This window comes from Adiantum capillus-veneris, chromosome 30 (genome assembly GCF_014529385.1).
Source record: "Adiantum capillus-veneris isolate H3 chromosome 30, ASM1452938v2, whole genome shotgun sequence".
NCBI lineage: Eukaryota > Viridiplantae > Streptophyta > Polypodiopsida > Polypodiales > Pteridaceae > Adiantum > Adiantum capillus-veneris.
In genome coordinates, this window is record NC_140960.1 from 25067964 (window position 1) to 25081870 (window position 13907).

Below are 13907 nucleotides of genomic sequence, written 5' to 3' on the forward strand. Positions count from 1 at the left end.
CCTACAAAGGAGAGGGAAAGCCCAAAAGTTAGGGGAATTATTGACTTAACCTCCCACTCACCCAAAGGGCACCCTCTTTCTCAAGGGACACATGGACACATGTCAGACTCTCCCTATGCTTAGCCACATGGTGTTCTTGAATCCTATTGACTGGGCTAAAGAGGGGTCCAATTAGCTTCTAGTTCAATGCAGCAAATATCTAGACATTTTCAAGATCTCTCTCACTCAAAGAGGTAAGGAGGAAACTTGACCTAATGCTACCCATGTTGCTTGAAATTCATTATGCATGTGATTGGCTAGCATTAGAGGAGTCCAATGAGATTCAAGCTTGATCAAAAAGGAGGGCTCGCCCAAAGCAAGCAAGGGGTATGCTTGGGGGGTATACACCTCTCACACACTCATTTTTTCATTCATTCCCACTTGGTGAATGTAGAGTAACTCCACCTCCTTCTCCAAGCTTGTTGAGAACTTGAGTGCCTACACCAACACTCTTGGCTATGGAATGAAAATCCAACCAAGAGCCATGCTTCAATGATTAATCTTCTCCATCTTCATTACTATGCTATTATGTATGCTAGCAAGAAGAGTGATGATAAGTGAGGAACTATTTCTTTCTCCTATGGAATGTTTCTTCTTCCTCTTCCCTACCCTCATTCCTCGCTAGCTCTCTCCACCTTCGAAGGTGTTTGAGGCCTTGGGACTGAGGCCGGGGATGGTAATTCTTTATACAAAGTCTATGTTATGCTCGTGATGCATGAAGCTTTCCGTCTTCATAGCATCACCAAGGTCACAGGGAACACAAAGGTTGTATTATACCAAGTCTCTCTTGATGGGATAATCTATAATACAAAAGCCTATTGGAGGGGGGACCAGATCCACATAAATCTGGTCCTCAATTATTTTCAAGTTCTCTAAACTCTCTCTTTTGCAAAAGTATTATTCATGCCAAGTTAACTAAGTACCATGCTTATGTTGCTACCATCAATTAAGTTCACCTGCTATTCTCACAAAGTAATCTCACAAAAATGCTCTCTTTAATTCTCCTAATTCCGCTATTCTCAAAGTTCATATGCAATTTCCATTACACACCATGGCTGGTCATGTGATTTGATGCACCCAAATCCGCATACCATACATTATCACCAGACTTAGATATATTTTCAAACATCATGTTCACCACATATTGAAAAGAAACAATCTCTCTGGCTAATTCGCACCACTACTGGTTCTGACAAAGTTGTTTTAATGTCTTTTTTGTGGATAATTGCGCACAAAGTGGTCTTGAATACCATATACTTTTAGAACAAGTGACATCATTGCAAACACTATGATGTGGGCAAATAAATTTATGAAGAGATTGTTAGTCATAGGTAGCAATGAAAGTTGTTGTGTTTGCCAATGCTTTGGTTAAAATGTATGCCTTTCATCTCATGCAAATTAAGGGATTATTTCCTAAAAGGGGATCGATTGTGCTTGCTTGAAGGAATGTGGCATTATGAAAGTGACCGACATGGGTAAACAAATTCATTATGAGATTGGCCATTAAGTTAGTGAAGACAATCGAAGAGATTGCGTAAATGCTTCGAAGTTCCTAGCTTCTTGTAGGAAACATTCATCTCTTACTTGGAGGATGGTTGAACTACACTTCAAAAAATATGCATCACCTTAGGACCCCCCCATACCCTATCGCCTAATGGTAATTGCCTGGAACCTAAGGTGCATTGCACATCATATAGTGTAAGTATAATACCCTTGCGTATTATACAAAACCTCATATTAAATGGACATATTATATGGTGCCACACAAGAAAAATCATCATGTTGTATGATTTACTAACTGTTCGATCAAGCTATAGGTCAACCAAATTATATATTCCGATTGAAATATTAGCTCGATCACACTAATATTTAATCAAAATATATAATTTTATGCAGGAGGCACCCTCAGGGCTCTCTACTATTGTGGGCATCTTTTTGAAAGGTTTGCCTTGAGTTCACTACAAAAGTGAACCCCAAAAAACACACAAAACAAAATTTTCTAGCAGTCGTTATGCTAAAAATGAGAAATACAAGAGCTAGATTTTAGTATAAATTGAAAAATTAAAAGTATTTTTTTTAGTTTACTCAAGCTAGGTGGTTACTTGCTTTTTGTAGAGCCATGCTCACACATGGATTTATTTCATGGTTGCTTGCCAATTGTAGAGCAATGTACACACTTGAGGTAGTTTAGGTAGGTAGAATAGTAATCTCTTGCCTTGTGTAGAGTTTGGCTCACACTTGGAGGTCATTTAAGTATTTTTAAGAGATTTAAAATTGCTTGTCATGTCCAAAGGTAACTCACACTTGAAGGCTATATAGATATAAATTAGATTCCTTGTCATGTGTAGAGTGAAAGCTCATACTTGGGATGAAGTTTTAAGATTTAAATAACAATATATATCATGAAACAAAACTCAAGAATGTAGAATTAAAATTTAGGAAATGATAGAATTGTTAACGGTTATGCTTGTAGACACCATACATGGTTATTGATTTTTAAATAAAATAGCAATTGCTAATGATTTTATTTTTAAATAGGATAGCAATGATTGGTATAAACTAAAGTTGATTTGGGCTATAAAGTTGATCGGTAGTTTTGTCATTGCTCGCATATCCATTTACAATATGCTGAAAGGATTTGAGTGGGGCTTCATAGATGAATTGATAGCAGGAAAGACCTCATCTTTGTAATTACTCGTTTTAATATGTTCATTATGTTTAATGTTTCCAACAATGCTCCACCATTGGAAGGGTGTAGTCCAAACTCAAGAAAAACTGTGATTTAAAGAAACACTTGCAACTGCTTATTGAGAAGTTGCTATCATGAGTTAAATGAATAAGCTATTTCAACTTTTTTTTTTTCAAAACTCACATTTGTGAGTGAAATTATATTAGACATGCCAAAAAAATAACATTACATACTTTGCTCACAATCCGAGCCAGAGTAGACCAAATGACCATAAAGAACAAGCCAGAACCTCAAGCTACCACCACTCAAAACTCTAATACAACCGAGCCAGAGTAGACTAGATGACCATAAAGAACAAGTTAGAACCTCAAGCTACCACCACTCAAAACTCTAATACAGCCGATATCCAATTGTTTTTGTTTTCTAAATGTTTATTAACTCTTTTGATTTTTTACACCCATTGAAGAGTTGGTTAGAATGGGATAAGTTGTGGAGTAACACTCTATGACATTTATTTATAGTTTTGGCACATATATCCATATATGTATTTATTGGCAATGACACATTGTCTCCTTTTGTAGTTAAACGACCATTTTATGAATCGACATATGGTTATTTGCTCGCTCATTGTATTAAAACAATCGATTGATTTTGCTAATCAAATACAAGAGTTGTTTCTTCAAATCTTGTTTCTTGATGTGCCTTGTCTTTCCAATTAGGAATTCTATTGGCAATTGCCAGGTGCAAAGAATTAACCTATTGTTCATGCATACTTGTTGAAGCATGCCTTGAATATCTTGGTTAATGGAGTGGCCAAGCCAACAAAGCTATGCGACCCAACAAAAAAAAATTCTACAAATCCAATTTTTATCAATGTTTAAGGTCGCTACAAAGACGGTGTAGTCGCTAGTATCACAATCGATAGACATCAATATAAGTCACTGAACATTGATTATACTATTGATGCTTATTACAACAATGATACCAAGGTAAATACTAGTCGCTAGTATCACAATCAATATTAGCATCAGTATAAGTCACTGAATTAGGTCTCCCCAATCTTTAAAAAATAAAAATTCTCTCAAAACATATTAAGTGCATAAGTGAAGGGTGAATTTAAGAAAAGACAGGTGAAAGTGGAAAGTCAACAGGGGCGAGTTTAAGAAAAGACAGGTGAAAGTGGAAAGTCAACAGACATATGAAGGTGGAACGTCAAAAGACACGAAGGTGAAAAGTCAAAAGACCTCTTGTGTCCATATAATAGGTGTTTCTCTCTTCTTTTATATTCCCTTTGGCGTTTTCTTCTCTTCAAAGTGTCCTCTCTCTCTCTCTCTCTCTCTCTCTCTCTCTCTCTCTCTCTCTCTCTCTCAATGTTGCATCCTTCTTTTATAGATAACACTGTTACAGATCTACATGCTTCGTCATTGCCCGTGGCTATGTGCTATAGACTAGCGCATCATTTTTGTTGTTGTTGGGGGAATCTTTGAGTTAAGAATACCTTTTAATTTTTTTGAAGCCATTAGGAATACGATATAAATCTCTGAATATTAATTATGCTATTTGGATCATCGATTATAAGCTTCAATAGCATAATCAATATTCAGAGATTTAGGATCCCCAATCTCAGAAAAATGAAAATTAGATACATAAGCTAGGAGATTCATTGAAATTCATGGCTCTGATGGGTAATAGTTAGTTTGGAAGCCAGAAAATGAATAGGCGTCACTGTAGCTTCATACTCTCTCTCTCTCTCCATCTCTCTCTCTCTCTCTCTCTCTCTCTCTCTCTCTCTCTCGACCTGCTCGTGCTGTAGAAGGTAAAGGGCCTTGGGGGCACTACCAGTTGTATGACAAGTGACGAGCTACAAGCAAGAAAGCAAGGGGTCATGAGCCCGAATTAGGGGTAGGCTGAGGTACGCAAGAGCGGGTGCTCCAAGGGCGAGAAGAAGCTTTGGAGAACGGGGGACAGGTTCAAGGTGTCTAGAGCAGCACCAGGTGCTGAGGGCCGCCAAGTGTCCTGTGTGAAGGCGTCTCTCTCTCTCTCGCGCGCGCGCGCGCACGCACACCCAATCTTTGTGAGGGAGGGGAGCAAAGAGTTTCTTGGATAATGTGCACTCACCACCTCTTTAAATGGACTCAAAAATTCTTCACTTTCCACCTTTATGTTTCTCTTCTACACAAAAATGGATAATGTGTTTCTCTTCTACTTTATTTCCACTTGAGCGTTTCAGAGTATCCTATCACTATATAATTTATTTTTAAGCCATTAGGTCTCCCCAATCTTTAAAAAATAAAAATTCTCTCAAAACATATTAAGTGCATAAGTGAAGGATGAGTTTAAGAAAAGACAGGTGAAAGCGAAAAATCAACATACATATGAAGGTATAAAGTCAAAAGACACGAAGGTGAAAAGTCAAAAGACCTCTTGTGTCCATATAATAAGGTGTTTTTATTTTATTTTATTTTCTCTTTGGCGTTTTCTTCTCTTCAAAGTGTCCTCTCTCTCTCTCTCTCTCTCTCTCTCTCTCTCTCAATGTTGCGTCCTTCTTTTATAGCTAACATTGTTGCAGAGCTACATGCTTCGTCATTGCCCGTGGCTACGTGCTATAGACTAGCGCATCATTTTTGCTGTTGTTGGGGGAATCTTTGAGTTAAGAATGCCTTTTGATATTTTTGAAGCCATTAAGAATACCTTTTAATTTTTTTGAAACCATTAAGATTATGATATAAATCTCTGAATATTGATTATGCTAATTGGAGCATCGATTATAAGCTTCGATAGCATAATCAATATTCAGTGATTTAGGAATACGATATAAATCTCTGAATATTGATTATGCTATTTGGAGGGTCGATAATAAGCTTCGATAACATAATCAATATTCAATGATTTATAAGGTATTTCTAATAGGAAAATTAAAAAGATTAAATAACTTGTCAACTTATATAAAAATCTTGAGTGAAAATCTTAATACCTTCTAATTTTAATATAAGTTGAGGAGTGACTTTTGCTACTATCGATGCTCCAATTAGCATGCAATATTGACATTTCAAAGCTCACTTGGAGATCTATATTACTTGGAGAGTGTAGCTTTATAGATGCTCCTCTTTGGCCATGTCCAAGAGGAACTTTTTTGTGACAGATTTGGATAGTAAGAAATAAAGCCATCTTATTTGTGTTTTTTATAGGAGTTGGGGTTGGGTACCTTATGACATTGGTGATGTCGCTGAAGTAGGAACCCCAATCTTGGAAAAATCAAAATTCTTTCAAAACATCTTATTTGCATAAGTGAAGGGTAAGATTAGGAAATGAGAAGACACATAAAGGTGGAAAGTGAAAAGAATTTTTGACTGAGGTGGTGAGTGCACATGAGTACATTTTGTGTTTCTCTTCTGCTGTATTTCCACTTGAGCGTTTCAGAGTGTCCTACCACTATATAAACTTATTTTTAAGCCATTAGGTCTCCCCATTGCGACGGGAATTATTCTGTGCAAAACTTTTTATCTCAATCCCATGATGCTACTTTGAGGAGATAGAGCAAATGCTGTAAAATTAAGACAATTCTCTCCAAGAAATTATACAAAAAATTAATCACTATAAGCTTCAGCTTTGGAGAATGCATGTATTCATAAATTGCCTCTCCTGGTTACAATGCAGTCACTGATGTCTAACATGATTGCTGGTAGACAATCACATTCCAATTAGATACTTATGGTACTCAGAGGTTCTAGAATTGTTCAGTGACAAGGATTACAAAGGTAATGGGAATGTGAAAGCCCCTTAACCCCAAATCAAAGATGGTGTCATTTTGTTATGGTAAATGGAGGCGGAGATAATTTACATGACCCTCCATTGAGACAGATTTGTGTGAGGCTCAAAGGTAGGGCTCTGCTACCTGCCTGACATTTCCAATAGCAGGATCAAATGTGCATACCACCCACTTCCTTTATCTTCACACCAGGTCATTTTGTATACTACACACCCCTACCCTATGCTTTCCGCAAAATGACACGCCTCTCTCTCCTGTATTCAATCTCATCTCTCTGACTCATGATAACCAGAGCCCGTCTTACCTGCATAGATATAAAATTGATTGATCTTACCCAATACCTTGAGAAAAGCAGTCAAAATAAGAGGCGGTCTCGAGATAACAATGCAACACTCTCAGATCAAACACTTACACTGCTCTCACTCATCCCCATCTTTGAAAGTTCATCTACCAAACGCCTTTCAGACATGTAGCTACCAATACCCATGCGCCGCTTTATTTGAGTCTCAATTTGCTGCACACACATGATGTAAAATTAAAACATTTGCCCTTAATAAGTCTATCAAGATGTTAATCTGGCACAGGACATCAAAAAATCTGCATTTGCTCCAGCTTTTACCTGAATTTCCGTCCTCATTTCAGGAGTCACTGTAATATGATCGTTGAGGCCCGAGCGAGCCGCATCTAATGTGGATACATGGAACAATCGAAGGGCTTCGGTGACATGTTCCTCTGTGGCAATATGTGATCTATGGCCATGTTGAGAACCATTCGAGTTAGAGCACCACTTTCATTTAACAAGTATGGCTTCATTTCTTCAAAGATTTACATACAGTTGCATCCTTGCCAAAGATTCACTTATTCGAACAATAGCTTCAAGCTGCCGGACTGTGATGGGAATTGCCGTTGCTTCACCCGATTCATGGCTTTGTTGCCGCATTTGCTGCAGTAGCAAATGAACTATAAAAGAGCCCAAAACTCTCTTTGCCATCAACTAACAACTTTACGATGTCAACACATACCTGTCGAATTCGCACATAATTATTCTGCAGCATCGCAGCAGCAGTATCTGACAATCTTGCAGAGCAATGATACCGGGAGTACTCGATGTACCTAAAACCAGGAAACAATTCAAGCAGGATGAAAAATCCTTGGAAAGAATCCAACTAAAGTCGAGGATGTGAGTGCTAATGAGCATGTCCAAATACTTACCTCTTTAACCAATTATCTTTTTCTTTAGTATCACCATCCTTGCTTACTGCACTGGCACTAGTGTGAACACTTACTATATGCTTTGCAATTTGCTGTAAAGATAAGACAATCAGCAAGGGTTTTGTGAGCAAAATGTAGAAGGTCATCACTGGATGCTCACTAAAGAAGGCAGAGAAGCCAATTATTTACCATGTCTCGCAGCCGATCTCTAGCATCTTTCACAATAAAGATCAAATCAAAACGAGATAAGATCGTAGTTTGAAGATCAATGTTCTCTTGAGCAGTCTATAGAAAACCATAAACAAAACATGAGCCGAAATGGCAGTTATGATCTTCTGTGAGGTTACAGAAAATCATAAACAAAACATGGGCTGAAATGGCAGTTATGATCTTCAGTGAGGTTACAGTCAAAAACGAGGTTCACCTTTAAATCGTCGTAGCGGCCGGAGGGAGGATTGGCAGCTGCCAACACAGATGTTCTTGAGTTTAAAACAGTAGTTATTCCTGCCTTTGCGATTGAAATAGTTTGCTGCTCCATGGCCTCATGTATAGCAACTCTACAGACAATATTGACATCACTTCCCTGCTACATTAGGAAATCCCTTGTTTCAAATGAAACTGGGAATTCAACACTACCTGTCTTCTGGTCGCATCTTGTCGAACTCATCAATACATACAACCCCTCCATCTGCTAGAACCATAGCACCTCCTTCAAGGTAGAATTCCCTCTGGAAAAAAATCTCTATATTCAGAAACAAGAAACAGCAAGAAAGCATACACTGTTTGCAATAATTGAAGCTGCCATTGTGAAGAATTGAAAATGCAATTATCTTACTGTGCTTGCATCTCGGATGACAGAGGCTGTCAAACCTGCAGCTGAAGAACCCTTCCCAGAGGTATATACAGCAATGGGAGCAGTCTTCTCCACAAACTTGAGAAACTGACCAGCAGATTTCAGAGGATTAACGGTTAGACCTACATTACAAGACGTACACATGACGAAGAAGAACTGGCACTTGTCAACGAACCTGCGATTTGGCAGTAGAGGGATCACCAAGAAGTAAGACATTTATGTCACCTCGGAGTCGAACCCCATCTGGCAGCTTCTGCAATAGCTCAACATGATGCACATTAGGCAGAGCATAAAAAGAGCCTCCAAAATCACCTGAAAGAAATGTGTTCATGAGGTACCTTCCGAGACCCCCCAAAGAGGAGACAAGCAACTGATTTTTTAACATCTTCATGACCAAAGATTGAGGGGGCAATCAAGGCACATAATGCTTGATATGTGTCTGGCCTCCTTGCAAACTCCTTGAACTCGAGCTCCTGCCATAGATAAGATCACATCACTGAGAGAACACAAGCTTTGACAGCAGTACATCTTTGAAAAACACCATGAGATCATTAGGAAAGCTGTATAAGAATAAAAAGTTTTGTAATATAATGATCTTATACCACCATGCTCAAGAAGTCTTACCTCGTCCACAGTGAATGAAGAGAGCCCCCTTGATGAGCTCTCAGTTGCCTGCTCAATGCCCACAACTCTAATGTAGGGTTGCCGTACGGCAACTGCTCCTTTTTGTCTGCAAGGGCCAAGTGATGCTACTGCCATTAGGTTTGTTCACAACAGCCGCTAACCGCTAATCAATAGAGACCTATCAAGTAGGAAGTGTCATCTTACAGAGAAGAGCTGCCAGACTGGAATATGCTGTAAATTCCCATCACGGTCACTCGGGTGCCAGGCACAACTGTCTGGACCAGATTTCTGTCTACTGAAAGGAGCATATTACGCGGCAACTCCCCAGTTGGTACATCCTGAGAGGGCCATTGCATTTCACTGAGATACAAACACACCACGCTCCTTACTCTGCAAATAGCAACACTGCAAGATGCGCACCTCAGGATTTTCTTGAAGCTTGAGTGTTTGCTGATCCACATATTTGCTCTTGTCTGGAATAATAACCCAGGGATCAACCGGGCATGGCTCCTCGCCAGGCTGCAATGGGTCAGACCATGTAATTCTTCTAAACAAAAATCCCAATGCAGGCTGCACAACCCAGCAAGCTTAGATACGGACCTGTGCAACATGGTCGCATGATCGAGGCATGACAGCACCACCAAGACCTGGTTTGCACGGAACTAACTTGACGCTCTTGCAATTCTTGCACATCAGTGACACGTAAGTAGCCTTGGCTTTAGTTCTGGAAGAGGCAATTACAATGCCAGAGACCTTGATAAGCTTGGATATATAATGGGCCTAGAGTGCATAAAAGCCAGACAATCAGCACCTCCTCAATTGACACAAAAAGACTTGCAGGAACTGATAAGTAATGTACATACACCAAGCGCTCGCATGGACAATGGATTCTCTTTTGAGCTTAAGAGAATTTGAACCTCCCCAGTGGTTGGCTCTTCCATCTCGCCCGTATCACCAGGAACCTTTGATTTAAGCCCAACCAAAACCTCAGCAGCTGCAGACTCAAACTGCAAGAAAGGATATTTACCAGGAAAAACACTCAGCACCTGGCACAATAAATAGCTGTTTGCAGTAAACTACTACATGCTAAGCGACATGATCATTGAGACAACCAAAGACCAGAATAGGCTTATGTGGCTGGAGCAAAATGACACCAAAAATAAGCACGTGACATTTATATTAGCAGGACAAGCTTTCAATGTGATGTTGATTCTGCCCTTTGATGTCCAAATGCTACAGACAAGGAGCTTCCACCTGGATGAGACATGGGCTACAATGTGCCGAACATGTGATCATAGACTTTCAGCCAGGGTCCGCCTAGAGGCAGCTTTCTCAGATTCGGTGACACTAAAGCATTTGTGTGTCTGCACCAATGCGTCTATCATGGGAGATTTACCAGGGGCATGTAGTCAGCCGGAGTCCGCCGGATTTTCTCAGAGAGATCACCATCATAGTAGTCTAGATCCTCCATGGCAACCTGAAGGTAATTTGTGTTGTGCAGGAGGCTTTCTCTGCAGAGAAAAAATCAGGGCATAGCTGGTAAGCTCGAAAAATGATCTTCAAGGTCAAAATGCAGGGGCGAAAAACCTTAAGGAGGAGGCATTACCTGTAGGGGAAGTCGCCTTTGAGGCCTTGATAGCTCCTGATGAATTCCTTGAATTTGCGCTGGGCGGTGTGGCGGGTGAGAGATCCCTGATCTGGGTCTCCTCCAGGAAACCTTGCTTGGTCGCTGTAAAATACGGTGCCCTCATCCCAACCGGCCATGTTTCAGCTCAACTTGGACAAACACAGCGGTTAGCTCGACCTCTGGCTATGGATGGCACAGAGCAAGTGATGGCGAATGACAGCAAATATGCGTTTGGCGGGAAATTAGATTTCTGGCGGGAAGAGAGAGACAAGTAGAAGAAGAAGAGAGTTTTAACGTCGTAGGAAACTATCCCAAGAGACCTTAAAGATCTAGCCGACGAGGAAGAGAGAGAGAGAGAGCGAGAAAACTTGGGACGTCGATCGAGGGCCAAATTACCCACATGCACGCTCGTCGGTTTACATCTGGTGGAAAACAGCTACAAGGCCCGCCACAGACCCACCACGCCCCTGTGCTTTTTCCACCAATTCTCCACCGCTGCTATCAGAACAGCAGTCCATCATACAATGTCATTTATAGCTGTTTGGCACCGGTGGGGAAGCGCGAACTATATTGATTAGTGTACGTCCTCTGCAAGTCTTGTTGACTCTGGAAAAAGAATAGAAGCAGATCGACTATCCTGCATGTGCTACAAGTGCCGATCGATGGGTTGTCGTTCATAGCCTCACCGTTTTCTATCGATAGGTCTGCATGTGCTTAGCCTATCTGTTCAGATTGTGTGGATGGCTTGTAACCATTATAGAGCATGATGTTCACACAAAGTGTGGAACAATTGAAAGCATGAACTAAAGGCACCAAATCAGCTACGTCTTCTAGCAAAGCTCATATGGTTGTGATGAGCAAAATGGAGAGATTGATACATCATTGGGTTCAATACTGCAAAAGTGTTTGCTATGTTCTTTGTTCCAGGCGGTTGAGGCCGCCCGCTATTCTGCGGGTCCAGATTGTGGTACCTCTACATTTGAACAAATGAATCTTTGCCACATTGGTCACATGTCCTTGCCCTTTTGAATTTTTCTTGCAATTTGAACGTCCTCTTAGGGGATGCAAAGTGGACTTCATCTCCATCGTCAAATTGCCAAGCAAACTAGCAATGAACTAGAGAGCGGTGAGCCAAGGGGGAACTAGGGTGTAAAGTAGGGTAGTGTACACCCATGCAAGATAGCATGGAACCATGAGGTGCCATGTTCAACCCAATGCAATGCGATGGTGGTGAACTAGGGATGATTGTGGTGGTGAATTGAGCTAAGTGCCAAGTTCGATGTAGAGCAATGCAATGGCGGTGAACTAGGGGTGATTACAATGGTGAACTAAGGCTAAGCTAAGGGTTTCACTTTTGCCCCCTTTGAAGAATTAGACCGCCTTGCACGACAAACTAGGAACATTATTTTTGCCCCCTCTTGAGAATTGAACGGTCCAAATCAACCAATGATCTAGGGTTGTTGTGTGAGAGAGAGAGAGAGAGAGAGAGAGAGGAAGGAAAGAATGTATCTCATATGCCATATCCACATCTTGTCACTATTTGGCATGGAAGGTCCTTTAAAGGGGATATGTGGTGTTGTCATGGATCGAAAGGTGACCTCCACCACTGGATTGCAAGGGTGAATTGGGATGAACTAGACCCTTAGTTCAAGCCTAGTTTAGATGGTTGGATTTTTTATGCCTTGCCTCAACCATTCAGAGCCATTGGTAGATTTGTACCCTATATGAAAATAGTTGGATCATATGTGCTCATAACGTTACAAATATAACCAGCTCTTCAAAATCAACCCTCTAAAATGAGAGGGTCATGTTAGTGCTACTATTCTAGCCCCATACAAGAGTGACTCCAACCAATGTGGAGCTAAAAAGCATAGTGTTCCGATCATGTGCAAGAAGCAGGTTTGATCAGCCTCCTACTACGCGACGATAACTCCAACATTTTTTTTTTGGACTCAAGCTCGGTGGTGTGTAGGTAGAGGCTTCAAAATTTGGTGGCCCTGCACAATGCCTTTGTCCAACTTATGAGAAGGTATTCAATCGTTACAATCTACCATGTTAGTTGACCTTTAGAGAAGGCCTTCAATAGTACTTTTTTGGTTGGAGCACCCACAAAGCAGCTCATCATTATACATGTAGCAATAATTTATAAACGCTAATTGTTGGTAGGGAACAAAAGCAAGCGACAAGCTCATGGATTTCTAATCTTGGTGTGCTAAGCAACCATGACTCGCTCATGCTCAATAATACTACTGCATGAATTGTGTGCTCTTGAGCTTCTCCTTCATCTTCTCCATCTTTGTGTGCAATTCTGCAACTTGATTTCCAACAATTTATTGAAGCAAACACAATGATGACTAGAGCAAGGAGCACATATCCCAAGAGTAAGCACCCGTAGTATAAAAGAGAGGCTCCAAACAAATGTATTCATACTGTCACTTTCAAACAATCAAGCAATCTTCAATCTACCTTAGTTTGCATTTAAAATAAGAGCTTTTAGGTTGATAGACTGGCCAAGAGTTTGAAAACTTGTCTGCGTCAAGACCATGTTAAAACCAAACCATGCGAGCTACCCATGAGGAAGGCCGGCTTTAAGGGAAGCTACTTAGGCATATGCTTACTCTCTTGCAGCTCTTCATTTAGTTAGTGTCTATTTATAATCCAAATGTGATATTATATGTGTATTTTGATTATCTTCTTCAAGCTTGCATTTAGTAGCAGACTCCATGTCCTATGATTAACGAGGAATAGTCTTCATAAGTTAAAGCTTTTTAAGAAGTCCAACGAAGCCAATTTCATTTTTACATCACGTATTTTTTGGCCTTTGTGAATTTGCTTCACAAACACACACAAATTTTATTATATATTCTAAACTCACAAATTGTGAGTGATGAATGTATTAAAAATAAAAAAATTGTTACACAGGAAGCCATACTCCTCACAAGCCATGGCATCTACCAACAACCTAAACACACACCATTAGATACATCAACTGATAAAGGGTACCACCCTATGACAAACACACACACATTGTTAGAAGTAGTGAATTTCATGTTCTCTATCAAGTAATTGTTCACAATTCTTCCATTCTAACCAC

At 40.2% G+C, this 13907-nt stretch overlaps 1 protein-coding gene across 1 annotated transcript; it reads right to left on the reverse strand.

Moving 5' to 3' along the window:
• Nucleotides 1-6261: 6261 nt before the first annotated feature.
• On the reverse strand, nt 6262-11501 carry MCM5 (Minichromosome maintenance (MCM2/3/5) family protein). Its single transcript, XM_086507144.1, has 19 exons — nt 10793-11501; nt 10583-10697; nt 10050-10193; nt 9787-9966; nt 9607-9705; nt 9391-9524; nt 9187-9292; nt 8901-9035; nt 8738-8815; nt 8545-8649; nt 8346-8437; nt 8134-8266; nt 7899-7994; nt 7710-7801; nt 7520-7610; nt 7331-7440; nt 7117-7246; nt 6910-7011; nt 6262-6801 (listed from the first exon to the last, which is right to left on the reverse strand). Exons 1-19 carry the CDS (start codon nt 10948-10950, stop codon nt 6718-6720), a joined length of 2184 nt encoding a protein of 727 aa, XP_086363270.1. The 5' UTR covers nt 10951-11501; the 3' UTR covers nt 6262-6717.
• Nucleotides 11502-13907: the final 2406 nt, after the last annotated feature.